Genomic DNA, 27,931 nt, shown 5'->3' with positions numbered 1-27,931 from the left:
GCGCGCCGTCATCTTCGTGGCGGCGTGGCTGCGTGCACGAGGAATACATATGGACTCGATGCAGAAGTGATCAGGGCGCTGGGAGGGTTGTGGAAGTGGTGGAGTGGAGTTCCAGAAGTGCGTGAATTTTGGCGATGCTTGTGTGTGTCAAGCCTACGGGCTACCTCACACCTTGGGGCTTGGGCTCGCCTTGTCCGGGCGGCGGGCCTGGCCTGGGCTGTAGCAAGATCCCGGTGAGTCTGGGCGCTATGCGGCCTACCCGTATATGGCGTACCGAAGAACGAGGTGGCGTCAAAGGCCGTCGACCTCGCTAAGGACGATACCTCCTACATACAAGTGGAAGCACATGATGAACGGCGAGACTCCACGGGACTAGAATTGGAGGAAGCACGACTTTCAATGCTGGAAACCAAAGTGAACAGGATGAACAGGATCAACCTCAACATGCATGTAATATCACTGATATGATATTCTTGTATGGCGATGAATGGACTCTGTCTAGACCTCGGTAGACAGTCTTGGCAACCATTCCTCAACCTAAGGCCCTCAGGCAACAACCATCGACTCACGTGCTCTGTTGGTATCTTAGGTCAGGACCGTCAGGTATATAAACCGCTCCAGCATCATCACCTCGGCCTGATATGCTCTTGATTGAGTTGATTCTACAAGACCAAGAATGCCCAGCAATAACCATCCCTCGCAATCCCACGCACGTGATTTGTCTGCGTTGACGTTCCCAACTCATCGATAGCCGCAGATTCCACGGAGGATCGTAGCTGATTGATTGATGGATGGATTGAGCTCCGGGCGAACCATCCCGTCCCATCATCATTGTCAAGTCGAGGCTCCAATACGTTAATCCATATGGTGGCCGCTCGGGCATATGGCGCTGTCAAGGGGCATTCACCATGCCACCATGGTTGGCAACTTGGCATGGCGGAGAGGAAGGAACCCCCCAGACGCAACCCCACCTTTTGCAACGCAATACGTGTGCGGGGCATGCTCACCAAGCACATGTACCGTGATGTGCAACGCATAATACATAACCAGACAGGTCCTCGTGCTCCATGAGAATATTCCTCCCGGAGCACTGATTACCCATTGGAAGAACACGTGCAACGCTGGAATCACACAACACATCCAGTATGCTCGCCCTCCTGCTGCCACATAGCTATTCGAGGCAGGACAGCGTTTCCCCCAAGCTGACCATGCTCGCAGCTACACGTAACTCCTACCTACCTCACCTTTGCGATCTCCTCATCCACACCACCGAACATCACAACGAAACATGTCTGCGGCAACCGTAACCGTCGTCTACCCTCAGGGCGCCAAGTTCGACATGGAATACTACAAGGCCAAACACATGCCTTTGGTACAAGAGAAGTGGGGCCCATTCGGCTTGACGAGCTGGAAGGTCATGTCGTTCCCCAGTGATGCAGCTTATTGCGTGCAAGCTACATTGGAATGGAAGGACTTGAAATCTTTCCAGACAGCGGCATCTTCACCAGCGGCCAAGGAAGTGTTGGGAGACGTCTCCAACTTCAGCGACAAGGACCCCGTGATTCTTGCGGGAGAGATCCAATTCAGCTCGTCGTAGACAGAGCGAGGGAAAGAAGGACAAGCGTGTGCGATGGGTGGAAGTGAAGGTCATCGAGGAGCAGCAGTTGGGTGCTCGTGGAGCTTGGAAACTACCTAGGTGGAACTAAGTAGGCGGAATTGTACAGAGAAGGGAACTGTCAATATGGAAATCCCGGAACCTCTTGTGTGCTCATTTTCTCACAACGTTCCACTTGCACCGCTGGCTCACGCTGTCATGTCATGTCATCGCAGTATCACAACTCTGCTTCAGTCCCAGGCCCACCATCCTTGTTCGAGACAACCCTATCCTTAATCTAGACCCACATCGTCGTAGACGTGCTCATATGGTTCTCAATCACCGGCACATCTTCTTCCTACAAACAGTCCCACTCTCATGCCTCGAGTCGAGGAGCCTCTTGGCGTGAAGCTGCAGGACACACAACAACAGTCGTATCAACGCGCTTTCTCTATTATACAGAGCTGCACCATCATCAATGTCAGCAGTCGAGTCCCCGAAGACCATCTGGAATATACGAATCTGATGGAAATATGACAGGAAAAATAGGACAGGAATATACACGGCCCCATTGATAAGCCCATACTTCCCTCTCTTCCTCCTCAGACATTCCCTCGTTGATCCAACAATCAAATCCAACAATAGATGCACAGCTCTTCCAGATGGCCCATCCCGCAATTCGAATCTCGAAATGGAAAGAACCTGTGACAGAGGAGCAAGCCTTGGATGACGATTGGGATATGATTCCGACCCTGACTGCCTTTGCAAAGACACGTGAGTTTTGCCAAACTCTGGAGTCTCATCGCACTCAGCTCGAACATCTCATTTCTCGCCATCTGGGCATTCCGCCGGCTGAATTTGTGCTGCTGAGCCAGGAAAATTGGGTGTGGGGCTCATTCAACCTCTGTTTGCCCATTGACATCAAGAGTACTCGTCGAACATCAACCCTTCCTCGGCAAGCCATTCTCCGATTTCCACTGCCCTTCAGATGTGGTGAGGAGTTCAGCCCTGGCAATGTGGAAGAAAAGCTCAGATGCGAGGCCGGCACGTACATCTGGCTCCAGAAGTACTGCCCTACGATCCCTGTTCCTCGCTTGCTTGCTGTCGGGTTTCCTGCCGCAGAGTCGGTATGTTGAGAACTTTTTCTCTTTTTGTTCAATTCGGGTTTTTTTAACAGCTTGCGGCGTATAGTACACAGCTATCGAGCATGAGTCTCTGTGGCACCAACTAGTCTGGCAGTTTCAGCGCTGTTGGATGTGGTTCCGAGGCGACGCTCTGGTGCCCTATTTTCGCCATGAAAGAAGAGACAGCCTTTCTGACCTCGGATACCTGCTTTTGGAATATGTTATGGATGGCGACCCATTGTCTTCGACCTGGCAACAGCACCGTGAAGATCGAGCTCGTCGTGATAACCTATATCGCGGCCTCTCCAACATTCTCCTTGACCTTGCGAATGTTCCACTTCCTCGGATTGGCTCTTGGAGACTCGAAAGACGCGGGACCATCTCCTTGACAAATCGCCCGCTTCTGGATCTCACGATGCTCTGGAACAGGCATAAGATTCCGACTGGCATACCTCGGGTTTGTGCTACCTCCCGATCTCATCTAAATGTACTGACTCATTTACCACTCTAGGACTTGACATATAGCTCTGCAGAGCCCTTCGTCTCAGACATGCTGGCTTACCAAGACCATCGATTACGCTTCCAGCCCAACTCTATCCTCGGGAGACCGGACGGTGTTTTCCAACTTTCGGCATTGGTGGCGCTCAGAGCTCTGCTTCCCGTCTTTTGGAAGCAAGATGTACGAGATGATGCCTTCGTCCTCACGTTGCCCGACTTGCATCAGAGCAATATTTTCGTCGACGACGACTGGAATATCGTAGGCGTCATCGATCTGGAATTTGCACCAGTTCAGCCACAACAGATGGTGAATGTTCCACACTGGCTGAGTAACAAAAGCATCGATGAGCTTGTCGGACCTGCTCTCGAAGAATACAAAGGACTCTACGATGCCTTTGTTGACATTTTCGAAGAGGAGGAAGCAGCCCGGAAAGTTGACCATCGTATAAGCAGACGATTCCGAGAGGACTGGCAGACAGGGAAAATATGGTACAACGACGCGTTGCGCAGTAGCAACGGCTTCCCACTCATTTTTGAACACAACATCCAACCACGCTTCTTCGCCAAGTTCGACCCTGATGTCGAGGGTGAGTCACTTCTGAAGCTGTGGGGCGAGAACTATGAGGAATTCATCGCTGCAAAGATCCAAGACAAACATCGATACGACGAGGACATTCGTGCCATATTCGCTGCACCGAGGTCGCCAGCGTAGCTTCAATCGTCAAGCAGTGGTCGACATGCAAAACAACATACTCTTGGAAGTGCAGGACCTGACCCTGCCTCAAGACTGGCTAGGTTGCCATGAGATAGACAATCGATGGAGCATGCCGTGAGTTTGCTTTTGCTGGTTGCATTAACCTAGATGTGATTTCTTTCTTTGGATGATCAGCAAATGCTTGAGAAATTGGACAGTCAGGTAAGCTGCAAAATACCTACCTAGGTACACGTCCGCAGTTCGAAGCAAAAAAAAGGGTTTGACCACAGGAGCAAGATCGAATACTGCACAGTCAGTCAGTCAGTCAGCATGAGCGAGAAAAACAGGAAAAACTGGCTTCCTGAGCTACGTACTGGGTGATATTGGGCAAAGAGATTTGTTTTGTTGTTGCAATTGGACAAGAGGGAGCTAAAAAGGCTGCGTGTGCTGTCAGAAGAAAGGCCTACCTCCCAGTACCAGATAACAAGCGCGAAGCTTAGAAGATAGGTATATGCGTCAGCATGGTTCCGAGGCCATACCTGTATCCATCACCATTTCTGCCCGGGATGTCGTTGTTTCGCTTGCTTGCACATTTGTACAATCTTCACTTGATGTATATGAGGCTAGCTTATTGAACAACGGCTTTACATATACTCGATGTTGACTTACATGTAGGTAAATACCAAGTGATTGGGCTCCCGAGGTCTGTCTCCATTCTCCACATAGGTAGTGGACTTCGTGTGCCTGTGCCATCATACAACTACCTGTAGGTACTAAAGGTATAATCTACTCTGCTCCATACACTGCATGTCAGCGGTCGGCGGACGCATTGGTATATCCTGATCAAGTACATGTAGCGCACATAACCTTGCTTGCTCCTCATCATCAAGAATCAAAAATGTGCTGAAAGCAGCTTTCAATTCTTCGTTCTGTTTCAGCCGCAGGGTAAGTCTGCTTCTAGTAAGTAGAAAGATAACTGCCAGGTACTGAAAAACAAAACAACAGTAAGGTAGGTAGTCAACATAGGGTATGTTCGCAAGCCAAAAAACAAAATTCCAAAATCGTCGTCGTTAGGTTGCAAGCAAGCAAGCAATTTCGAAGTTCCAAAAAACAAGCCCTGTTCCAGCCCCCAACCAAAAGTAATCATGCAACCGCCGCCGTGTTTTTCGAAAAAAACACCAGAACCCAAGAAACCTGGAAGCAACACATACTTCTCAACTCCAAAGAAAACTCCCTCTTCCCATTTCTTTTCTCCGACGCTATCATCCTCAGCCAGGGTCCTGTAAGGTGAAAAGGAGATGCATGTAGTCGTATGCCGCTTTGCTGGTCAAGTTTCTACTCAAGCTGTGTTGTGCTGTCGTAACGTCGGAGACCGCAAAAACTTTCTAGTTGACCTCTACTTCCAATGCGCGCTTCTCGTCCGGTGGTAAAGTTGCCGACTTCTTAGGCTTCAGGATCGCGTCTTGTCCCACCATTCTTCGTGAGAGCGCGCGCTCCAATCTCGCGCCCAGCGCAATCTTGCCCATGTCCTCTGACTTGTTGGTGCTCATGCGATAGCGCTGTTTGTCCGCCAGGCGCTCGTCGCTCATGCGGTCGAGGCAGTTGGCAAAGATCTTGATGTCGGCCGTCCTAGGGTCGGTGGAGGAGAGCGTTAGGGTGGAGCTGCTGTCGCTCCTGCTGCTGCTGTAGAGCGAACGGCCCTTTTCCGGTATAGTCGCAGGCATGAGGAAGGTCTGCTCGCTGAAGCGCGAGTTGGTGTACTGGTGAGACTGAGAAGAGGAGCGGTGCGAACTCGAGTCGTGCGTGGGAGCAATGGACGGCTGGAGGGAGGGCGCACCAGAGTAGGTGCTGATGCTGCTGAACCGAGCGTCGGCGCGGGTCTGGGGGCACCCATGGTCAGATATACATCGTCTTTTTAGCAGTCATACGCACACCCTTGCCACGCGGGTGGGACTAGGGTCGTGGCGTTGCGCCCGGTGGCATACCATTGTGATTGCTATGGCGGTTGGGTGTCTCGCCTGATTGGGAAGAAATCGAGGATCGGATATGGCTTCCTCGTGGTAATCTGCATGCGGTCCGGGTCAGGCAAAGCTTCCCTTTCAACACGTGGAGGGTGGGCTGCCGGAAACGTGGCGAACTATAGCAGCCTCTTTATCTTTGCGGTGCCGGGGTAACACTGCGCTCGCTGCGAACGCCGGACGAGTGACGGGACAGAAAGAAAGCAACAAGAAAGAAAGAGGTGACAATGCTTACAGGAGCCTGGGAAAAGCGCGCGTGCAAGCAGGAACACTTGTTGACGGCTCGGAATATGTGCTCGTTCGAGGCAAGTGAGACAAGCTGCTGAAACCGGGATGCTCTGCGTCTGGAGTGGCACCGCTGGGTCGAGAGGGCGGAGCACAGCGTCAATGCGTGCCTAGGGAAGTCGGTACCTTAGTCACTGGGGAAGCGGAAGAGAAGAGCAGCAGCAAGGCGAGTACATGTAGGAGGAGGAGGCAAGGAAGCAGGAAAATGCCGAAGAAGAGAGAGAGGCAGGTGTCTGGAGAGCGAGAGAGAGTGGACGGTTTGAGTCAGGTACTAAGGCGTTCTTAGTCTCACTGTCTGCACCGTGGCTCTCGTCTCTCGATATCCGGCGGCGAGGACTCCGAAGTCTCCCAGGAGAGAGGTAGAGTCCTCTGGCCACCTACAAAAACAACTGGGTGGTTGGTGACAGTTGTCTGGTGAGGCAATGTGGAACAGAGGGGCGGTGTGCGACAAGATGACAATGGTTGCCGCCCGCCTTTGCTCACCTGCTTCAGGGACCCGATTGCATACCCATCGTGTGTACCGCAACCGACCTTATACAGTGTACTGCAGTAGGCACGCTCAGGGATATGCCTTCCCATGGTCCCATTTACCTAGGAGGTAGGTACCTGTAACCACCGAATTAGGTACCATCATCAACGGACCGAGAACCCTTCTCTCAGCAAATCATGCGCTCCAGCTCGCGCCATCGCCACGTGTGGAATGACATGGCTGGGGCGCCACGAATGATGCACACGTTGAAACCTAGAGGTACTGCATCACGGAGATACATGATTACCTTACATGTGGTGAGAGCTCCTCAGCTCCTGGGATACATCAGTTCTTTACAGTTCGATGGGACACTTCCACGTGCTTGAGATAAAGAGTTGCATGTGAGGTGATATTACATTCGTGATTGATGGTGGTCTACAGGCTCCCACTTACGGTACCGGAGTTTTGTCCCCTGTATGCTTTGGGAGTCAAGTAGCACAAACAGAGCAAGCCAAAAGTAACACCATTCGGCCGGACAATCGAGGACGCCATTGACCACCTGGAGTCCACTCTGCGTACCTTATACAAAGCAGGAATGTTCACACCAAGGTCCGAGCAAGACATGGTTTTCGATCGACCGGTAGTATCTTCCGGGACATTCTACTTACATTCTCTTTCTCTCTACTCCCGCCGACACCTGATCAAAACACTCCACTTCAGCTCCGGCCCCTAGGAGGTAGAGGGACTTCTTTTTTCCTCCTATTTCGACTTGTGGACTTGTGACGTGGTGCGACGAAGGTAGGAGGTAGGACCTTCATAGAGCAGAGAATCGATGTATGGTATGGAATTATTCACCCTTTCCAGCTTCCTACAGGCTATTGGGGCTGTAGGTAATGCTCAGCTGCAATTCACCTAGGTAGGTACCCAGCTATTACTGGACACATGTACCCAGGCAGCATGATGATAAATAAGGTGATGTTTTACTGTAAGTTCTTGGAGCTTGGCAGAAAATCAGATAACCCACAGAAGTGACTTGAAGGACGCATCGCTCCTCCTCATCATTCTATAAATGTCAACGAGTACAGGTACCTGTAAGGCTGTAATCTGTTGCTAATGGTTTCCGGCAGTTCAAACGGGATCACATGGGACTTGCGATAACCCAATGTGGTTGCAGCCCTTTCATTCTCTTCCAAAAATGATGTAGATCTGCTATGCAAATGACGTGGTCTTATGGTAATACACGGAGTAACTAAATAGGTGGTATGCTGGACTCAGTAGATGGGGTGATAGACTGGTAGTCAAGTCATACGGTCGTCCAGCGATACGGTATACCTGCTCGCTCCTGTCGTTGTTATCTTCAATAAAGCCTAGAACTAGGTACTATAGCCCCGCTGTAGATCCCGGGACCTTTGGGCGACGAGCGCTTATCGACACCGATACGCTCCGTCGCTCACCGTCCGAGGCACGAATACGAGCTGCCTGTTGCCTGGATACAGACTTCACGCATGATGGAGCGACGTGTTTAATATCCTACATTGATTGCAGTGGCCACCAGCAACGCGGGCAGAGTGAATTACTGCCAGGGTGTGCCTGAACATCTCATGACAAGTCATCAGCGCGTGACCATTTCCCATTGATTGGAGGGAGGAAGCTCGGCGCCTCTGTTGCCTTGCCTTAACCTTGCCTTGCCGTTACCGTACTGACGACCACGACATCTCTCCGCAACGAAGACAGTCCCCACGACGATCCTACCGCGCCCGCAGCGTCCCGTCGAACCATACTCCACCACACGTTGTTTCAGACGCCGTTGTCCAGAGGCAATCGCTCGAAAGACCACCGCAGTGCACGCTGAGCTGAGCTGACCAGCGACACGGCAGTGGAAGACCGCATGTCCCTACCTCGTATTACCGGTGGCAGCTGCGATGAACTCGGCACAAAGCGCTGATCTAGGAGTCGCAAAGGCGAAGAAGAGTACTAGACCTCCGGTCCCAGGGAGATCGCTAGGACCCACGACCTTCCTTCTGAAGACGGAGAAGGAGCTCGTGGACACAGTCGCCCAGAGAGGACGTAAGAAGGCAAGAGGCACTGTAGTGTCAGCCGAAGACCAGCGGCAGACCTCTGTAGACAGCATGGCAGACAGCTCGTGCGGCATTCAGAGCCTAGACGAGGCCATGAATGAGGCAAACACTCTGTCGAGGACAAACAGCAACAGCAGTGCGCAGTCGTCTGACTCCCATGGCGAACTGTCGCCTGCACGTGGCAAGAAGCGCAAGTCGGGCAATCGTGTGCACCCCACGATTCTCGCAACTGGCCAGCGACTGATATCTCATGATCGAACCTCTTCCGTCGTATCGCCAACCGTCTTAGACTCTCCCTCTTCCAAGAACCTACTGTTCAGGAGACTCTCTGGTACATCGGCCAACATGAGTGCCCCACTGACGCCGATGAAGCTGAGCCCGCACCGCGGAGCAGTATCTCCAAGCACACCTCGATCGGGGTCTCCAAAGTCCTTCAGGCTGAGTGATGAAGAGATTAGCGTAATGGATGACATTGCCATCTGCTCTTCCAGTAGCGACGACGAACATCTTCACGATGTCGAACGGACGCCGCAGCTTGTTATGCCAAGTTTATCCATGCCAGTGCGGCGACCCTTCACAGAGCAAGGCAGACGTATCGGCAGAGCGAAAATCATGGTTGTTGGCCCGAAACGGGTTGGCAAGACGAGCTTCATACACGGCCTGTTCAGATCCAGTGAACATATAGTGCACATGGATCAGGTCACACCTAGCGTTCCCAGTCAGTCATCCTTTGCCACGGCGAGCTCACATTATATGCCCACCACCATGTTCAACGAAATTGGAGCTTCAACGCGACCATATCCGTCTTGGTGGACGAATATTGAGAGTCGACACCTGCATCATCGCAGGATGAGCCTCGGAGAAGCTGTCCTCGAGCGAAATCTCACTTTCATCGATACGCCGGGACTTGAGAGCGATGACCAGATACAGCAGGTCTTGAACCACGTCAGGCTGACGCTTCGCCGCGCGGCACACCTGGAAAGCATGAGCGATAGTGAGCTCGTCAGTCTGCTTAGTGGCGACGGCGGAATCCAGCTCGACGCTGTAGTATACCTATTCGAGCCGGTGGCGCCACAGAACAACGATGACTCTGCAGATCTGAGTGCTGCCCACGAGGAGATGCTACAATATTTTGGCAAGTGGACAAATCTAATACCTCTGATCGCACAAGCAGACACTTTGTCAGCAGATGCGCTAGCCAGCAGGAAACTTGAGGTGGCCCAAACATTAGAGCAGCTTCAGATACCACGTTTCGAGCTGGCAGAGTCACCAATTGGCGAGACTGCTCAGACTTATCCGCTCGGAGTCTCGGTTGCGACGGGCGACGACGCTGAAGAAGTGGATGCCAGTGTTCTCATGTCATCACAATATTTGCAGCCACTGATTCCCAGCGACCTCGGCTTTTTCGCAGACAGTTTACTAAAGCCCTCCAATATCGCCCGCATGCGACATACCTCAGCGACAAAGTTCATTCTCTGGCGGCAGCAACACGGAGTCGAACACATCGACTTGGAAAAGCAAATGCTGTTGCAGTCGCCACAGCTTGGCTACCACAGCCGTGTTACTAGCACAGGCAGTCTTCTGGACGAGCCTAGCAAGGTCCTCGTGCCGCATTCCTCGTCAAGTTACTACAGATCAGCCTCACCGGCCATCTCTGATTTCTCTGGACAATTTGGGCAGGGTACAGGCGCTTCCACACAAGCCCTAGCACGATATAACGAGCAGACCCAAGCTCAGCAGCCAAATGAGCCATTCCGACAAGTGCGACTTGCTAAATGGGCGCAAGACCTGCAGCGTAGTCTCAACAACGAGCGGCGCAAGTACGAGCAGCTTTACACCGGCAATCCTGCCGGTTGGCCTTCTACTGACAGCGAGAAAAATGAGCAGGCTCTTGTGCCGACCAAGGATACCCATAGCTCGAGAAGAGGTCGTCTGGGCGGCGATATCAGCGTCTTCGATCCACGAGATCCTCTTGGTGTGCTTACTCTCACTCAGACTTTCAGACAGCGTGGCTATGCCGTCCTTCAAGTTGTTGGCAGTGCTGGTCTGCTAGGCGCAGCAGCATACTGGGTTGTGAGAAATTGGTCCGAAGTGCAGGAGTTCCTTGGCATCGGCCAGCAAACTATGGTGACCAGCACTGCGATTCCGCCCCCAACTGCAAAGACTGGACATTGGCTGGACGAGGAGTATCTGAAGGCGTTTTTCGGATGGGCAAGATAGGCACTATGCTGGCAGGACTAATGACTGTTGCGCGGCGGTCAATTATGCGCTGGATGGACAGGCCCACGGTCATGGAGAGGAGACTATACTCCAACATAACTGTTGTAACAGCCAGATTACCCATAGTTCAACATCCGTCCCACTTCAGGACTACATTGAAACTCACCTTTGAACAGTTCATCCTTGCCCCCCCTCCCCTTCGCAGGTCCACCATCCCATGCTTCGGGGTAGATTTCGGCATGTGCCTCTCCCAAAACTCTGATTACAATCTGAGTGCGTGAACAATACACATACCTACTGGTACTGATAGACGGGGCCCAGGGGCCCAAGCCAAAAATACCCACAAGCAACAAGAGTCACGCAAACATCCTTGTCATACAATACATATTGCCAAGGCAGACATGAACTAGCTTACCAGTGTTGCGGGAGGTAAGGTAGGTCAGGTAAGGTACATAGGTAAGGAAGGTCAGGTAAGGTAGGTACCTCCTAGGTCAGGTAGCAGAAACGACTACATTTACATACAGTAAGGTAAGGTACCTGGTAGGTATTCCAACCAGGTATGTATATCCGATGTGTGCTCGCTCTACTTACGGTATGGTGAATAAGGGATGTAGTAATAAATTCATTACCTTACTACCCTATTTGGTTCTGTTTTGGGCAATTTGGCGTTTCTCTCACGCGAGGGTCCATCTCGCGAGTCGACCAACACTTTGACCGGCATTCCTTACAATGCACAGTCTGCCATCATCTCGATTCTGCCTGACATCATTGAGCACTCTGCTTAACAACAGATTGCCGATGCCCGTTCCTCTTCCCTCGCTGAGATTGAGATTGCCCGTTGTCACATATCCAATCAGATCTTCCTCTGCGGGACAGGTCGGGTAGTCGTCCTCCCCAGCTCGAACAGGCTCGAGCAGACTTTGTGCGAGTCGTCTCTGAACGAGATAAGGGGGCGCATCCTTGGGGAGTCGTGGCAGACTGTTCTTTGGGCCTTTTTGATTCTTGTTCCGTGGGTGCAGGTCCAACCATTTCCGGCGCAGAGGGGCAGATGTGGTCGTGGAAGGGAGGCGATATATGCGCGCGCATGTCTGTGGTGTGCCACGAGTCAGGCAAGACAGACTGACGATGATAACGGGATTGCGCAAATTCGGGGGCAAATCATTGTCCGCGATCGTTTGAAACAGCCTCTCAGCTTCCAACGAGGGCAGAAAGGTGACTGGAGGCTGTGCCGTGACTTGTACAGGCATTGCAGGTCCTGCGGCTTCAGCAGCATTACCATTGACCATCGTTATGTCTTCGTTCGCAGCTTGGCCAGCAGCACCACCCGCATGCGCCTCCGTGTTGGGGCCGCCGAGCAACTGTTCCCAGTCACACGCCCAGCCACTCCCAATTTCGCCCTTGATTGCGCTGCCAGTAGCAACAGTGACCCAGTTGACCCGCTTACTTTTTGGCCGACGCTCCCACTCATCTTTTCTCTTCTTACGCTGCTCTACTTCCCACTCCCAGCCTGCGCTCGTGCCCGGATAGTCACCAGGAAACCAAGCCTGGTTGGCCTCGAAAGCAAGTTGACGTTTCTCGGCGAGGCCACCAAATCTTGGCTGGCTACCACTTGAGAGTGGATAATACAAGATACTGTACCACAAAGGCTGCACACACTTCCAAGGGAGTAGCACAGTCCACGAGCCGCAGCTTCCTTTGCCAGTGGAAGTGGAGTAGACCATGGTCGGAATTTTAGGATCGGTGGAGATGGCGTCCGGAAACTGACCAGGCAACGCAGCAGATTTGCGCCTGTTGATGGCCTTCTGACTAGAGAGAGCAGAGGAGGTGATACGCCGAGCATGCCGGTCGAACAAATTTGCCGAAATATGCTCAGATTTCAGTGGCCAAGCAGCCGCAAGCTCTGAGAGTCGTTGCTGCTCGTCCGAGTTCTGTGATATCTTGATAGTTCGTGGAGGGTGATGCAGGCGAGGGTCCTGCATATCACAAGCGATGATCACATTCGACGGGAGTAGCGAAGGGTCCGTCAAGCCAGCCAAGGCTGGCCATACTTTTGCAATTTGAGCGATCGAAGTGGCGGAGTCTGTCGAAGGCCACAGAGCGCCTACCAACGCTTCGGTAGCGCCAGCGCCGGCGACCTCGATGCTTCCGATCTCATATCGCAGGTCTTCCACGCTGACTTGAGGCTTAGCTACCTTTCCAAGCCTGACCAACTCTTCCCACACTTGCGGGAAAGCCGATGGATGCATCCTCAACATTAATTTGCGATTGCGTTTGGCGACTAGCTCATCTGGCCCAGAGAACTTTGGTGCGGACAATGTAGACCAAATTGCGGCTGTCGGTGCAATTGGTTTGTGCGGCGCTTCACGCTCAAAGATCATGCCTTCCATCATTGTGATGCCATTCCGCCACCTCTCACATTTTGACCCCCATGGATCGTCGCTGCTCGACACGGGACTGAAACAGAGAGCTTTGAGCATTCCTTCAATGCTTCTTTGCTGACCATCGAGACTTATAGTCGACATGTAGCTCATATCCCAAGCGATGGCGCCCTTCTCGCTTGCTGCTCTGTGAGTAGGACGATAGCTTTTCGCAGTAGGCGTCAATGGAATCGCAAATCGCCAGAGCGGTTCCTTTGGTGTGGTCATCCGAGCTCGTTTTGCATGGAACATGTGTGTCGGTAACCACGTTTTGTCTATCTGACGTTTCCGAAATTTGGCCTTCGGCTTAGGAGGCGCGGCAAGTTTTGCCTTCTTGATCCTGGGAGTTCGTGCTTTAACAGCTGCATCGACTTTCGTCTCAGGTCGCACGGTCTGTTCTACAGGTCGCACAGTGATATTGCTATCAGCACTCTTCTCTTTGGCCTCTTTCCGTTTGGAACCTAGCGCCCGAAGCTTCTTGACCGTCTCTAGGCGCAAACGCATGTGTCGTGTCGGCTTTCGCCTTCTTGATGTCACTGTTGGAGTGTTGTCCTCGACCATCTACCGGGCGTCAGTATATGGCACAGAGCAGTGACAGCTCTACCCACCTTCGGCCAAGATCACGCACAACATACCTCCCTCTTCGCTCGTGGCTGTAGCCTCTTGGGCACACGCTTGACATTGTGACTGGCAGTGCGGCGTCTCAAGTCTTTGGGCACTTGCTGGAAAGCTCGTTTGGACAGGGCTTGCTTGCTCCGGGACATTCCCTCCTCCATAGCTCGAATTTCATATTCGCGCGACTTGACAAAGTTGTCCACATCAAGCTGCCCATTCTTGAAGGCCTTCGAAGACGTCTGGGTTGACAGTGTCCGGGCATCTCGTTGCTTGGCTCGATGGTCGTTTTTAGGTCGTTTCTTGTCGCTTTTGAGGTTGGAGGCGTTTGTCGGCGGATCTTTACGCTTTTTCGAGCCAGCGTTACCCGTTGCTGGTGTCTTCGGTGGATGTTGCTGGGCCATGGTGATTCAATTGTCCAGAACGATAACCTTCCAATTCGCGCCTCGCCTTCTGACATGCCATCTCACTACCACATGCTCCTCGTGGCTGTGTCTGTCACGCTGCACAGAATCAATGTCCGCAGGTGGTGAGCACTGCGCAGTGACCTCGAGTAGTGCGTAGAAAGTGAAGTGAAGTGAAGGCCATGATTGAGTTTTAGCGGGCGACGTCGACTTTTGCATCGCGGGCTCAAGACGCGTCTCGACGCGCTCCCGTCCCGTCGTCGCCAATTCTCGAGTGCACTTCCACCAGGCAACAAAAACACCCGACCCCGCCCTCAATACTCCGGGAACATGGACGACGTGGAGTTCACATCGTCGCCGCCGCTTTCGCCGCCACTGCAGAGGCGGCGGAGAGACGAGGTTGAAACTGGGGAGACTTCGTTCGACGATGGAGACTCGCAGGCCAGTAAACGCCGGCGTCTCGACCATGAGCCCGGCGACGACGACACCAGAGACGACGACGACGACGAGGAGGAGGAGGAACCGCGCTCAGAGGTGCGTGAACCACTACGGATACTACTGAGCTTGCAATGCGCAGACTGACGCGTCGGCAGTCCGAGCAAAGCCCCCTACTGCCCGACGGCTTCAGGCGCTCGCCGAAAGGCAAGCAACGAGCTCGACTCACTGCCAACGACCATGTTCAACAGGAGCACCAGCCTGGTGCCATAGTGCGGATTACTATGCGGAACTTTGTCACCTACACAAACGCCACGTTTCACCCTGGGCCAAATTTGAACATGATCATTGGACCCAATGGCACAGGCAAGAGTACTTTGGTGTGCGGTATATGCTTGGGCTTGGGTTGGAAGCCGGAGCATCTCGGTCGCGCCAAAGACGTCAGTGAGTTCGTCAAGCATGGCTGCAAAGAAGCAATCATCGAGATCGAGCTCAAGGCAGATCCCCAACGCCAGCAGACAAACCCCATCATCGGATGCAGGATCAGTCGTGATGGAGGCGGCAAAAACAACCAGGATAAGAAGACAGCTTTCAAGATCAACGGCAAGACCGTCTCGAACAAGGCGGTCCAGGAATTCTGCCGAAGCTTCTCCATTCAAGTCGACAATTTGTGCCAATTCTTGCCGCAGGACAGAGTTGCCGATTTTGCTGCCTTGTCGCCGGTAGATCTGCTTGTGCAAACCCAGAGAGCTGCCGGTGGTGAACAGATGTCGCAGTATCATGAGGACCTCAAGAAGTGGCGTCGAGAGGAGAAGGCATTACTGAACGACCAGCAAAATCTCTTTGAAGAGCTGAAGAGGCTGGAGGATCGGCAGCGTGCTCAAGAGATGGACGTGGAACGCATGCGAGAACGTGAATTGGTCCAGGAGAAGCTCGAACTGCTGAAGAGATTTAGACCTTGTACAGAGTTCAACGAGCTGAAGAGAAAGCACGAGGAGGCGAGAGCACGCGAGAGGGAGGCAAAGGAGGAGAAGAGACGTGTAGAGGATCAAATTGAGCCCAACATGCGAGCCGTTGCGGCAAAGGAAACCTATGTCGCGGCTGTCAAACGAGCTGTCGAATCGAAGAAGCGCATGGTGCAGCGCAGTGTGGAAACAGTGGCACATGTAGCGAGTCGATTCAAGGAGCTTGAGGAGGCGGTCGCAGGATGTGATGCGGAAACCAAGGCAGAGACTGTCAATGCTGCAAAGGCGAAACAGGACGTGGCCAAGCTGCAACAGGCAATCAGGACTATCGAGAACGCAATGGCCAGCCCGCCGGCAGAGTTCAACGCAGTAGAGATGAACGAGAAGACGACTCAGCTGGGGCGGGAAATCCGCACCCTTGAGGACGAGCTCAACAGGGGCCATGAGACGGTGGGCGAGCTCCGAGAGCAGGCGCGTCAGCGGCAACAAATCATTGCACAGGAGGAAGAAAAACAGACGCATTTGCAGTCACAGGCGGGAAGGCTTGAGAGCAAGTTGTCAGGTGTGTCGAGGGCCTCGGCCGACGTATGGAGATGGGTTCAAGCGAATAAAGACAAGTTTGAGCACGAAGTATTTGGCCCACCCATGATCGTCTGTGCCGTAAAGGGGGGCCGAGACGCAGATTGGATAGAAGCTATGGTAGGCGCGGGAGAGTTGAAGGCTTTCACTGTTTGCAGCCGCAATGACTTCAATGTGTTGACACACCAGGCATACCAGGTCATGGGCCTGACGGATGTCAACATTCGCAACTCGACCCTAGGCTTGGACCAGTACCCGACCCCCGATACCAGCCCAGAGGAGATGAAGCGACTCGGCTTGGATGGATGGCTCATGGAACTAATCACCGGTCCAGAGCCGGTCCTAGCCATGTTGTGCGACAACACGAACCTTCACCGAAATGCTTTTTGCAAACGAGATATCACTGAGGATCAATATGACATGCTCAAAAAGACATCCATTAGCTCATGGTGCACTCCAACCAACACCTACCGAATGATTCGACGAGGGGAGTATGGAGACGCCGGCACCGCTGCAAGGGTTTCGCCCCTTCACCGAGCGAGACTCCTTACTGATGCGCCTGTGAGTACCCAAGCCGAGGAAGATAGCAAGGCGAGAATCGCCACTCTCGAAGGCGAGATCAGTCACATCAAGGAGGAAATGCATGGCGTGCGTGCGCGAGCTGCCCAGCTCAAGGAGAAGATCACAAAATTGAAAGATGAGGTAGAGAGTATCAAGAAAGAGAAGGCGCATCTCCAGCAGCAGAAGTCACAATATGACGGCCTTCCGACTAAATTGGCAAGCAATAAAGCACGCCTGGCGGACCTCCAAGCTCAACTGGCAGAGCAAGATGCTAGGAAATGGGAAATTGCACAGAGGCAGATGCGACTGATTTTCGAACAGGGGCAGCAAGCCTTGGACCACGGTACTGCCGTTCGCAATCTGCGAGACTTCCAGGAAGAGCTTCTGAGGGCTGAAATCAACGGCATCGAAGCTGCATCGGACTTGGCACAAGTCACGGCTCGTAATCAGGCCGACAAGGATCTCCTGACTACCAAGGAAAACGATCTTCGTGTGGCTATCCAAAAAGAAAGGGAAGCCCGCCGACTCGGAAAGGCCAAATCGGAAGCCGTCCACCAGCTTGTCGCCGAAATGCGTAATGGTGACCTTACACCACTTGAGGATGAGATTCATGAGTTGATCAAAGACTGGGAGCCACCAGCGTTAGACACGGAGATTGCATCAGTGGAAGCGTCTTTGGAACTGTTGGCTGGCACTGGTAACGCAAACCTAGTCAGAGAGTTTGAGGCACGCGCAAAGAAGATCGAGGAGAGACGTGCCCAACGTAAGACGCTTGGTGACGACCTCGAGGCTCTCACCACGAAGATTGCGCAGATACGAGAATTGTGGGAACCCCAGCTTGATGAACTGGTCCGCAAGATATCAGATGCATTCTCGGAAAACTTTACATTCATCTCGTGTGCCGGAGAGGTTGGCATTGACAAGCAGGAGGACTTTGCGGATTGGGCGATCCAGATCAAGGTCAAATTCAGGTAATTCATGCACACGAGTTCACTCATCGACTCACAGAGAACAAAGAGATACTAATATTTTACACAGAGAGAATGAACAGCTGCAGGTCCTCAATTCTCATCGCCAATCCGGAGGCGAACGAGCTGTCTCTACGATCTTCTATCTCATGGCCATGCAAAGCATGGCACGAGCGCCCTTTCGAGTCGTTGACGAGATCAACCAAGGCATGGATCCACGCAATGAGAGAATGGTGCACTCTCGCATGGTGGATATTGCATGTGCAGAACACACATCGCAATACTTCCTCATCACACCAAAGCTGCTCAACAATCTGAAGTACCACCCGAACATGAAGGTGCATTGCATCGCAAGTGGAGAGTATATGCCGGATAAGTCAGATCAGCTAGACACGTTTGAAAATATGGCACAGCTGGCACTGAATCTGAAGCGCGGAGTCGCGGCTTAGAGTTGGCAGAGACGTTCCTAGCAAAGGAACATGAAGTGGCCGAACAGAGAGTGAAAACTGCTTCCAAGACGTCCCTGTCGCACCTTCTGTCCTCTCAACTGGCTGATGCGTTCTCCCACGTGTCACGTTACTCAGTGCAAACTCCATCTCGAAGAACTGTCGGCTCTGGCTGGCTAATGTGAGTGGTGTGGTTGGTGGTTGGTGGTTGGTGGTACAATTCATCAAGGTACCTCTAGGTATTGTGAGAAAATTTGGTAAAATGAAAAAGCCAAATAAATGAATGAAATGAAATGAAATGCCCCCAACCATCCATCCGTACGTACAAGCGTACATAGATGTACCTGAGGTAGAAGCTGGAATCTGTGGAAGGACCCGGTTGGATAATGATGTTGCCAACCTATGGCAACTCTTACATGTACCTTACCTACCTCACACTTACCTAGGTACGGTACCTACCTGAAGACTTTTAGGTCCAACAGCGTGGCGCTCGCTACCTATATATGCCTGACCTACCTACAATTATATCTTTACCATTTCTTTTCTTTCCATGTGTGAACAAGCGAAGCGAACCAGCAATGTGTGCATTTGCCTGATTTGGAAAAACAAAACGGTGATGAAGACGTTACCTGGTCTTACCGTAGGTATTGTTGTACTCTTGTCTCTCTGCTCTGCTTGGATCTTGCTGTGTTGCCATGTTGAATCTTTGGATCTGGGTAGGAAATGAAACCACGGGCATGAACCCACCGAGCAGACAGACAGGCAGGCAGACGGTGCGAAATTTGATTTTGGCGAGGTTTTATGGGGCTCTATCTCCCTCTCTCTCACACCCAATATGTAATGATGATAGGTAGTGGTGATGATGATGTTCGCAGTACCTGGTCTGGTCTACTACTAGTACCTGAGTATTAGTTAGGTAGTGAGCGTTGTTATCATCAGAGAAGAAGTGTGTGTGTGTGTTTCAGAAAAGCAGGATTTCAATTTGCCCGGGGATGCTTTTCGGAGTAAAGACCGAGAGATAACAATGTTGGTGAGGTGGTACCAGCTAGTACCAGTACCTATGTACACCGATACCGAGGCACTACACAGCAGGAAATTTGAAAAATAAAATAAAAAATTGAAAAAATAAAAAATTACAAGCAGGCTCGGATCCGGAAATGCTCGCCTGGCAGGCAGTGCAACTGCAAGCCTCATGTCCAGATTCCATATTCCCCCATCCTACCTTACTGCTACTGTTACATTTCCATGTTCAAAATTGGGGACATGAGTCGCAGGTACTTAACAGGTAACGACTGTTCGCTCCGACGTGTCTATCACCTCGTTTATTACTAAGCTGAAAAGGACAGATTCGTACACTGCGAACAGCAAAGCTAGGAGGTAAGTTCTTCTATAATAGCGTGCCGCGTGCCTCGTGCATCGTGCCTTGTGCCCTCGTGCCCTCGTATTGATCTGTCTGCGAAGCTTTCCGTCTGGGCGAGTCAGTGCGAAGGCGCAATATACCACTATAGCCCAAAGGGAGTATGCTCTGCGCTGAGAGGACAGCCCCTCCCCTTCTCTATCGCTAGCGTTTGCCTGACGAAGAGACGTACCCGACCGTACCTTCTACGTACACAAGCGTGACGATGAGCGAAGTTGTTTCTACCTCGTAGCTCTTCTCACCATTCACTACCTACCTTCTGTAGCGTGCGTGCTAAGAGTGGCATCTGCAGTGGTGGGGCATTATTGCGTTCTCCGTATTTGGTCCACTATAGGAGGTAGCGCTTTTCTTCAGGTCAAGTAAGGTACTCTTCTCAATAATGTGTTTTAGCAGCGACCAAAGAAAATGGGATTTGGTTGGTTCGGGTTCCTGTTCCACTGCCAAGACGTAGGTGAGTGAATTAAGGTACCGAACGCCGTGCTTGTGGTCGCCGAAGTGCCGCGTCTCGCGTTCTCGCGACGTCTGTAGATCACCCAGGCAGCACGCTAACGTACCATACCTTACTGTTCCTAGTGCTCCTTCAACAAAGTGATCGCGATGGCCCGATGAGGCGCAATTTGCGATAATAAGATGCGTGCGTGAGGTGGCCAATGAATGCGTCTGTACACTGTGAGATGAGTTATTGAAGGATTCAAAGGTGTCGAAACCTACCGTATTTTTTTTTCTACTGCCCTGTGCACTATTTTCCTCTTTGCACAAGTGCGCCCCTCACTCACTCTCAGGGCTGGCTGGCTGGCTGGCTCTGCAATTTGTATGCTGTGTGCGCCCGCGGATTCTGCCTCTGTTTCCATTATCAGTATTTCGTCCTGGGACCATTCGGCGCTTGGCGGAGGTATGCGCTGTTGTTAGTCCTCCCTCGGATGCCCCTCCGCGGTGGCCAGTAGGTGGTCGACAAGTCGTCCCTCAGGCTCAGTACCTACCTTAGTCTTGTTTTCTGTGCTTCGACCTACTGCATCCATACATACATGTACCTCCCTTAGTCGTCCAGATCACCACACATGACACGTCTCCAGCACGTGGGGAGCGGTAAAGACAACGTGGAGCGGCAAGGCGACGTGTCACGACTCATCAGGTCAGGACGGCCATTATTCGGTGGATGGCTGCAGGGCCTAGCGGAAGAATGATACATCCTACCACTGCCACCTACATGTACCTCCTACCACCTCCTACACCTAGAGGTAGGAGGTAGGTACCGATGTACATGTCTGCAGTGGTTGAGTTTGCTGCCGGACGGAACCTTCCATTATTATGCCCTCTCCCTTCCCTCTCTCTCTCTCTCCCTCTCCCTCTCTCCCTCCTCCTCTCTCGCCATGTGGTGGCATCTCGTGGCGGCATCTCGCCGCGGCATCTGGTGGCTAGGCCTTCCCAATCTGATCCGACTAATCGGCACTGCACTGCCGTACCTCCAAGTCCTACCTTACCTCTCCTACACTAACTTGCGACTGAGAGGTACGACTACGAACTACGACTACATGTCTACTAGCCTGTCTGCACCGTCGGCTCTCACCACAGACTCAGAGACGTACATCATATAGTTCACAGGTTCATGTATTATGAGGTACCTACATCATACTTGTACCTCCTACATGTATGTATAGCACCAACGTGATATGATGCGGGGCTGCGAATGAGTAGGTATACTACACGCTTCGCCTTGCCTTCCCACCTACGCTCCCTCCCAGCCGGCTAGAGGCAGCCGTGCAGACGCCAGACGCTGCACGACCCTCCCCTCCCCGTCGTCCGTCCCTACTGGGCAAACGCGTCCGATTAGGTGCTTTCGGTTAGGTTTGGCGCGAGATCTCTAGCCCCGCCACGACACGATTTGCACGATCTGCTTCACATCCAACGCCACGTCTTGCCAATGCCTGTCCCTGGAGGAGGCTGGTGGCCTGGCCTGGTGCGGCCTTCAACACCGGCAACCCGGTCGCGGTGCCAAGTGGGAGGTAGCAGCAGGCAGGCCAGCAGCGTCGTCCAGATTCCAGAGAATCAGAGAATACCTAGGTATGTGTGAGTATCGTGGCCGTTGTCGAGACCACCTGCATTCATCCAGATACCCAGCTGGCTCCAGCGATAGCTAGAGGTACCTTATCCTATCTCCTCATCTCTCTCGCACACACGTTCTCGCGACAGATGCTTCGAGGTGAGCAATCCGCCTTCCCTTTCAGGTCAAGCTGACGAGACGCCGCTCTTGGTAAGCCCCGGAGAGCGGTTGCGGGATGCTCGCCAGATAAAGGTAGTGTCGTAGTCAGGAGCGGTGGTGGACTCGTTCGGTGTAAGGATAATTGAATACCTCCGACGAGCGTCTCCATAGGGAGGTAGGAGGTACCTACGTTAGCGAAAAGACGCTGTTTGACCCGTGCTCCGGGGCGCAAAGCCACGCACGCAGGCAAGTGGATTCGCATGCCACTTGCCACCATAATCGACGGCACGACAAAGGCCATGTGGCTACGCGAGACTCTCAGAAATGGATATCATCAATCAGTACCTCCTACCACCACTACCGTCGCCGGCGAAGATATTCCTTTATGCTTCATCACGCATGCATGGTCAACAGGAAGCACTACACGACCTCTTAAGTGATAGTGGACGCCTGGGAGGATACAGTACCTAGGACTAGCGTGGCACTGGAGTCCCCTTCGGACTTTGGCAGTGTAAAGTGCGAGCGTCTTGTCGACACTTGTTGTTGTTGGGCGCAGAAGGACATATTATCGTTGAAGCTAGTGGCGCCGCACGTAGGCCGACAGCCCCCCATCGTCACCAGCACACACGCTGTCTTGTAATAGGTAAGCTCACAGGTATCAGACCTGGCAACCTGCGACAAATAGCACCGACTAGGTTGGTTATACCTTCACTTAGTTCAAGTCAGCATCTCCACCACCACCGACTCAGCACGGAGCCCACTGGCTGTCTCCTTCTTCAGCGGAATTCGCGATCCCAGCTGCAGTAAAGTATTGCAACGACTCGGCCGGAGGTTTGACTACTACTGCTGCTGCTGCTGCTACTGCTACTGCTACTACCTACTGCTACTACCACTACCATTACCTTCTACTACCTAACCTTCTACTACCTAACCTTCTACCACCACCACCACCAACACCACCATCACCACTACTACTGTGCCCCAGAAAGACAATATACTCCCTCTGCCAGCCGTTGGTCACACATCCTGTCTGTTCGCCAAAATCGTGCAGCCATTCCTTACTGGCGTGCATGTTTGCCTTAGCGCTTCCATTATCCTGGGTGCGCCACGCCGCACAGGACAGGACGTTCAAGACGTCTCCCGTGACTCGCGGACTCCTCGTCAGACGGTGTAGGCAGCACTTGTGAGGAGTGGAATCCTTCCACCATTCGCTCGCTGCACGTATCTGCCGAAGTCGTGGAAGCGCAAAGAGTGGAGATCCCGTTGTCCCTCTTAACGCAACGGCACACCGAACCAACACATACCTCCTAGCGTAGCGTGGCAGACGCAGACATTGCCCTGGCCTGGCTGCAGCGGCTGTAATCTTCACGGGCTGGCCTGCATTGTAAAGCTATCAACCTTCTCGACTGGGCCCGAGTCACTGGACCGACACCGCAATCTCAAACAGTGTGTCACTACTGCAATAATAATCATAATCATGCCTCCGGATTCGCCCCAGCACTACGGCTACATCCTCTCCTCTTCGAGAGCCATAGGCGATGCCGTTCCAGCATTCGACCCTTATGCGTTGGCCCGCCCAAATAATGCAACCTTTGCGTCGGGAACCCCACAGCCACCTGGATCGAATCGGACGACACAGAGGCTGCCCAAAACAAAGCCTGACACCAGGACACTCACCAAATCCATCTCTTCGCCCCATCTTCGAGGTCCCATTATGTCAGAGTCTGAACTCGACAAGAAGCGGAATAAGCTTGGCTATCAGAGAATATCCATCGCCTGCGGTAAGCGACATGCTCACTCATCCTGCCGCGCACCCACCACCTTATATGCCTGCCGTCCAAGCACGCGGCCACACACACACATACATTCCATCCCGTCCGTCCGTCCGTCATTGCAAGTCCTTCGCTGACACTAGCCAGCTCACTGCCGTCGTCGTAAGATCAGATGTCTCTTAGCTGCAGACGACCCTGAGCAAAGATGCCAGAACTGCATTCGACTGAAAAAGGAATGTGTCTTTTACCCTGTTGACCAGCAGGCTATGCTCGATGCGCGATCGGAGGCATCGGGAAAGCCAGGGGTGCCATCAGCACCGTCTTCAGCAGTATCAACGTCGCCGCTACAGTCTGGTAGGCGGGGCTTTGAGCACGCCTTTACAGGTAGTTATGGAGATCCTGCAATGCCGCCCATTTCGGCAGCATATCAAAACATGCCCATAATGCCTCGGGCAGACCAGCGAGTGCCAGGTAACATGATGCCCTTTATCGCCCTCCCCCCTGCGGCTCTGCGTGCAAACACTGATCTTGCCACAGGTAGCTACTCGCCGCAAGACCATTCTTTCCAAGCCCCTGGCCAGCCCGCACCACCATGGGCAACGGCAGACTTTGCAGAACAACACAGCCGAAAGACACCGATATCACGTACTCCCAGTGCTCAGCCTCCCTTTACGCGATACGCTGAAGCTCCAGCTGCGGACGTGGCGCCTTTTCCGGGACCAGAGTCACCGGCGCACCCATCACCAAGCGTGCCACAAGTGCCGTGTGGATATAACATGGAGCAGATGCAGCAGCAACCTCACGGCTGGCAATCGCAGAGTCAGGTTACCCGAGCAGTATCGTATTCCGATTATCCGCAAAGCTATAATGCGCGTTACCAGCAAGCACCACCACCACCACCACCACCACAACCACTACCAAGCTCTTATCCTCACCAACCATCGATGCATCCACAGATACAGCAACCCATGCAGCGGCCGGTGCAGCCACCCGGTCCCGGCATGACGCATATGCCTCAATATATGCCCCCGGCGGGACAGCATCAGTATATGATGCACCACGATCCACGCAGCGCCGGCGCTCCTGGCATGCTCTCGGCCCCATACCAGTCTGTTCCACAGATGCAATGGTACTCCGCCATCCCCTCTCATGCACCAATGAACGCCGATCCGCATCGGCTGCCGAGCCACTTTCCCTCCGGAGGCCACGACAATAGACCGAGATAGATGAAAAGAGTCACCAGTGCCAGCAGGCTCACTATCGCAGGGACGTTCAGCCTTCACATGATGGCAGGCATAGGTTGTGGGGAGAGTCGGTGCAAATGGCTTGCAGCCAGATGAAGGGCGAAAACGCGGAATGTCCCTTGACAGACCAAGCGATGAGAAATGATGGGTCGTCAAACATGGGACAAAGACGACCAAGTGTGCCCGGGGATAAATCAGAGCCAGGCATGGACAGTACAATGTCCGCATGCAATGAATGCTTCACGAAGGGCACTTCCGTGCCTCGCACACACTGGGCCACCTTCCAAGCCAAGAATCGGCATGGCAAGCTGGGTGAAGACGGTACCGTAGTCGCCGAGGGGGGGGGTTGGCAGAGACAGGTCTGAGATGACCAGCCACGTCGACGCAAGCACTAATACCGACCGGACTGCAGCTCAGGGCGGTACCGACTTGGTCTCGCTTCCGGGAATTGACAGGACATGCTCCCTTCTAGACACCGACGGAAGTTGCATTGCGCACTTCCCTCCACAGCAGACGGATGAAGCCGGTGATGTCGTGTCTGACTGCAATTACCCAGTCGAGGAATCGCAGACACCCACTAGTTAGCTCGCCACATACATATTATTGATCACAAGCCGGAGATGCTGCTATTTGTGCTGCTGCGAGCACCGAAGCGAGGTATTGTGTGTGGGAACCGCAAAAATGAGACCGACGGAGCATTTCCGTTGGCGGACAAAAGAAGGAAAAAATAAGAAAAAATAAGAGAAAAAACGATATGGCGAGGATATCAATGCCATAGGGTACATCAACATGTACCTACATGTAGTACGAGGTGATACGACCCGTCACCCGTGTTTGGCAGTCACGATGATGCGACCGCCGACCAGGACCTACTGTACCCCTGCAAGCTCATGTATAGCATCAAAGCATTAGCCAGAATATCTCGATCTAGTCTTACCGAGATGGCCGTTGTAATCACGATAATGTCCCGAGCGATGTTCAACTTCCAATGTTTCTACCTACAGTACCTACCTGGTCAGGCTGGTATAGATACCTAGACAAATACATGTACCGACTCTCTGCCAAGACATCCAACCAGAAGCTGTTGGAATTGCGCTTTGACATGCGTGCTGCACGACATGATCCTGACCGAAACGTGAGACCCTCTCTACCAGTGGATCTTCTTTTAATAGTAGGTATTGAACACCGCTTGATTACTCCCAATTACCTATCCGAGTAATGTAGGTATGCTGCCGGATGGCCTCGCTCTACTAGTACCTGACTACCATGTACTTTTAGGTACATAGCTATGGCACCAAGATGGCGCGTCCACGTACTTTGCCCGCGCTCAAATCGTCAATCGCCTTTTGGAAATCATCTAGCTTGTACTGCTGTGTGTGGAGTTTCACCTTGCCCTGTGCAGCAAGGACCATCAATTCTGCTAGGTCATTGTAGCTCCCCACGAGGTTGCCGATGATGTTGATCTCGCTCGAGATGATGTCTGGAGGTAGTTGGTCAGTCTCGACGAATATCCAAGGTAGGTGGGTAGGTAGGTAGCTGCAAATCTGAAAAGAAAAGAAAGAAAAAAAAAGAAAAAAAAAAAGAAAAAAAAAGAAGACTTACCAATGGTAGGGATATTGATATTCTCTCCATAGCCCACGACGTAATAATTGCCTGCACGACGCAACATTTTCACCCCAGACACCATCGAGCCACCTTCACAGACAAAGTCGAGCACAGCCTCGGCGCCTTTCCCCTTGGTCAGATCGAGAATCTCCTTGACAAACGTGCCATCCTCAGTCGACAAAACCACATGGTCGGCGCCGATTTCCTTCGCCAGAGCCAACGCATCAGGATTGCGATCAATCACAATCAACGTCGCTCCACTAATCGCAGCCATGACCTGCACCCCAATATGACCCAATCCTCCCGCCCCAATAATCACACAAAATTCCCCCGGCCGCAACCCTTGTGCCGCTTTCGCAGCAGCATGATATGCCGTCAACCCGGCATCCGCGAGCGCAGCAACGTCTGCCGGTTGCAAGTTGGCGTCCAATTTTATCACACTGCGCGCCGTCGTTTTGAGATATTCGGCATATCCGCCGTCGAGATTGATGCCTGGGAAGGATGAATTCTCGCAGTGCACATCATCGCCCGACCGACATGCTCGGCAGAGTCCGCAGGTGACTAACGGGTGCAAGATGACGGCGTCACCGATGGCGAGGCCTGTGACGGAGGATCCCACGGCGTGAATCCAACCGGCGTTTTCGTGCCCGATGGTATACGGGAGTGTCACGCCGGACTTTTCTTCCCATTGTCCTTCGAGAATGTGAATATCTGTTCTGGAAAATTCGCTGGTGGTCAGTTTTTTCTCTTTTTTTTTCTTTTCAGTGAGAAGCACTCAAGCAAATGACAAACCTGCAAACTCCCGCTGCACCGATTTTCACAATGACATCTAGAGGATGTTCAATCTGAGGTTCGGGAGCCTCAGACATCTCCAACTTCTGGTTGTATCCCACCACTTTGACGGCTTTCATCTTGACGGTCTCTCCGTTTGATGTAGGTTGTTCTGAAGAGTCAGCTATTGGGGTGATGACACGCCAGTCTGAGTACTGACGACGATGAAGGTTCTTTGTGCTTTTCTACCAATACCTTGCCTTACCTGACCTGTATGATATGAGCGAGGTACATATAGCTCGGTCTTCTTTATAAGGGAGGCTGCATCACCCCCTCATTCACGGCGATGCGGCTGGCAAAGTTAACCCCGCGAATGGGCATATGCGTTGTTTTAGGCGTTTACCAAGCGGTCGAGACCACTTTTCGGGGAATAGCTGAGAAAGGTAGATCCTCGGGCACGTAATTGATGTGTAGTTGGAACGAGAACAAAAAGGGTCGCGTTTGGATTACCTATAGAGAGTCTCCACCCTCTCTCTGTGTATGCCTACCTAGTTT

General features: G+C 52.6%; 9 protein-coding genes across 9 annotated transcripts; 6 read left to right on the top strand and 3 right to left on the bottom strand.

Moving 5' to 3' along the window:
• Positions 1-762: 762 nt before the first annotated feature.
• Positions 763-1,752, top strand: SEPMUDRAFT_145866 (uncharacterized protein). The gene is made up of 2 exons (XM_016903310.1): positions 763-1,143; positions 1,219-1,752. The coding sequence occupies exon 2, from the start codon at positions 1,289-1,291 to the stop codon at positions 1,595-1,597; it is 309 nt and encodes a 102-aa protein (XP_016764789.1). The 5' UTR covers positions 763-1,143; positions 1,219-1,288; the 3' UTR covers positions 1,598-1,752.
• A 546-nt stretch (positions 1,753-2,298) lies between these two features.
• Positions 2,299-4,295, top strand: SEPMUDRAFT_76091 (uncharacterized protein). Its single transcript, XM_016910123.1, has 3 exons — positions 2,299-2,721; positions 2,786-3,175; positions 3,230-4,295. The coding sequence occupies exons 1-3, from the start codon at positions 2,335-2,337 to the stop codon at positions 3,926-3,928; spliced, it is 1,476 nt and encodes a 491-aa protein (XP_016764788.1). The 5' UTR covers positions 2,299-2,334; the 3' UTR covers positions 3,929-4,295.
• Positions 4,296-4,652: 357 nt separating this feature from the next.
• On the bottom strand, positions 4,653-6,539 carry SEPMUDRAFT_145862 (uncharacterized protein). The gene is made up of 3 exons (XM_016903309.1): positions 6,164-6,539; positions 5,896-5,975; positions 4,653-5,790 (listed from the first exon to the last, which is right to left on the bottom strand). Exons 2-3 carry the CDS (start codon positions 5,896-5,898, stop codon positions 5,296-5,298), a joined length of 498 nt encoding a protein of 165 aa, XP_016764787.1. The 5' UTR covers positions 5,899-5,975; positions 6,164-6,539; the 3' UTR covers positions 4,653-5,295.
• A 1,768-nt stretch (positions 6,540-8,307) lies between these two features.
• On the top strand, positions 8,308-11,146 carry SEPMUDRAFT_145861 (uncharacterized protein). Its single transcript, XM_016903308.1, has one exon. The coding sequence runs from the start codon at positions 8,605-8,607 to the stop codon at positions 10,978-10,980; it is 2,376 nt and encodes a 791-aa protein (XP_016764786.1). The 5' UTR covers positions 8,308-8,604; the 3' UTR covers positions 10,981-11,146.
• A 492-nt stretch (positions 11,147-11,638) lies between these two features.
• Positions 11,639-14,532, bottom strand: SEPMUDRAFT_145860 (POPLD-domain-containing protein). The gene is made up of 2 exons (XM_016903307.1): positions 14,033-14,532; positions 11,639-13,958 (listed from the first exon to the last, which is right to left on the bottom strand). The coding sequence occupies exons 1-2, from the start codon at positions 14,411-14,413 to the stop codon at positions 11,655-11,657; spliced, it is 2,685 nt and encodes an 894-aa protein (XP_016764785.1). The 5' UTR covers positions 14,414-14,532; the 3' UTR covers positions 11,639-11,654.
• A 450-nt stretch (positions 14,533-14,982) lies between these two features.
• SEPMUDRAFT_34273 (P-loop containing nucleoside triphosphate hydrolase protein) lies at positions 14,983-18,370 on the top strand (the record flags this gene model as incomplete). Its single annotated transcript, XM_016908566.1, has 2 exons — positions 14,983-17,924; positions 17,992-18,370. 2 exons carry the CDS (start codon positions 14,983-14,985, stop codon positions 18,368-18,370), a joined length of 3,321 nt encoding a protein of 1,106 aa, XP_016764784.1.
• Positions 18,371-23,002: 4,632 nt separating this feature from the next.
• Positions 23,003-24,686, top strand: SEPMUDRAFT_152825 (uncharacterized protein; the record flags this gene model as incomplete). The annotated part of the gene is made up of 3 exons (XM_016907487.1): positions 23,003-23,765; positions 23,904-24,227; positions 24,294-24,686. Coding segments are annotated over exons 1-3 (1,020 nt in total), but the record flags the coding sequence as incomplete, so codon positions are not given.
• Positions 24,687-24,902: 216 nt separating this feature from the next.
• Positions 24,903-25,878, top strand: SEPMUDRAFT_145858 (uncharacterized protein). Its single transcript, XM_016903306.1, has one exon. It carries the CDS (start codon positions 25,078-25,080, stop codon positions 25,363-25,365), a length of 288 nt encoding a protein of 95 aa, XP_016764782.1. The 5' UTR covers positions 24,903-25,077; the 3' UTR covers positions 25,366-25,878.
• A 310-nt stretch (positions 25,879-26,188) lies between these two features.
• On the bottom strand, positions 26,189-27,622 carry SEPMUDRAFT_160084 (alcohol dehydrogenase GroES domain protein). Its single transcript, XM_016907880.1, has 3 exons — positions 27,398-27,622; positions 26,603-27,321; positions 26,189-26,480 (listed from the first exon to the last, which is right to left on the bottom strand). Exons 1-3 carry the CDS (start codon positions 27,514-27,516, stop codon positions 26,287-26,289), a joined length of 1,032 nt encoding a protein of 343 aa, XP_016764781.1. The 5' UTR covers positions 27,517-27,622; the 3' UTR covers positions 26,189-26,286.
• Positions 27,623-27,931: the final 309 nt, after the last annotated feature.

The sequence above is a fragment of the Sphaerulina musiva genome (assembly GCF_000320565.1).
Source record: "Sphaerulina musiva SO2202 unplaced genomic scaffold SEPMUscaffold_1, whole genome shotgun sequence".
In the NCBI taxonomy this organism is placed as follows: Eukaryota; Fungi; Ascomycota; class Dothideomycetes; order Mycosphaerellales; family Mycosphaerellaceae; genus Sphaerulina; species Sphaerulina musiva.
Note: the sequence above shows the minus strand (reverse complement) of the source record. Positions and strands in the feature narration are given on the sequence as shown.

Coding starts and splice junctions, on each gene's coding strand:
- SEPMUDRAFT_145866 (XM_016903310.1), top strand. CDS start 1,289: ATGTCTGCGGCAACCGTAACCGTCGTCTACCCTCAGGGCGCCAAGTTC.
- SEPMUDRAFT_76091 (XM_016910123.1), top strand. CDS start 2,335: ATGATTCCGACCCTGACTGCCTTTGCAAAGACACGTGAGTTTTGCCAA. Junction 2,722..2,785: donor GGTTTCCTGCCGCAGAGTCG/GTATGTTGAGAA, acceptor TGCGGCGTATAG/TACACAGCTATCGAGCATGA. Junction 3,176..3,229: donor TTCCGACTGGCATACCTCGG/GTTTGTGCTACC, acceptor TTACCACTCTAG/GACTTGACATATAGCTCTGC.
- SEPMUDRAFT_145861 (XM_016903308.1), top strand. CDS start 8,605: ATGAACTCGGCACAAAGCGCTGATCTAGGAGTCGCAAAGGCGAAGAAG.
- SEPMUDRAFT_145860 (XM_016903307.1), bottom strand. CDS start 14,413: ATGGCCCAGCAACATCCACCGAAGACACCAGCAACGGGTAACGCTGGC. Junction 13,959..14,032: donor AGCCACGAGCGAAGAGGGAG/GTATGTTGTGCG, acceptor GACGCCCGGTAG/ATGGTCGAGGACAACACTCC.
- SEPMUDRAFT_145858 (XM_016903306.1), top strand. CDS start 25,078: ATGGCTTGCAGCCAGATGAAGGGCGAAAACGCGGAATGTCCCTTGACA.
- SEPMUDRAFT_160084 (XM_016907880.1), bottom strand. CDS start 27,516: ATGAAAGCCGTCAAAGTGGTGGGATACAACCAGAAGTTGGAGATGTCT. Junction 27,322..27,397: donor GGTGCAGCGGGAGTTTGCAG/GTTTGTCATTTG, acceptor CGAATTTTCCAG/AACAGATATTCACATTCTCG. Junction 26,481..26,602: donor TATCAATATCCCTACCATTG/GTAAGTCTTCTT, acceptor AACTACCTCCAG/ACATCATCTCGAGCGAGATC.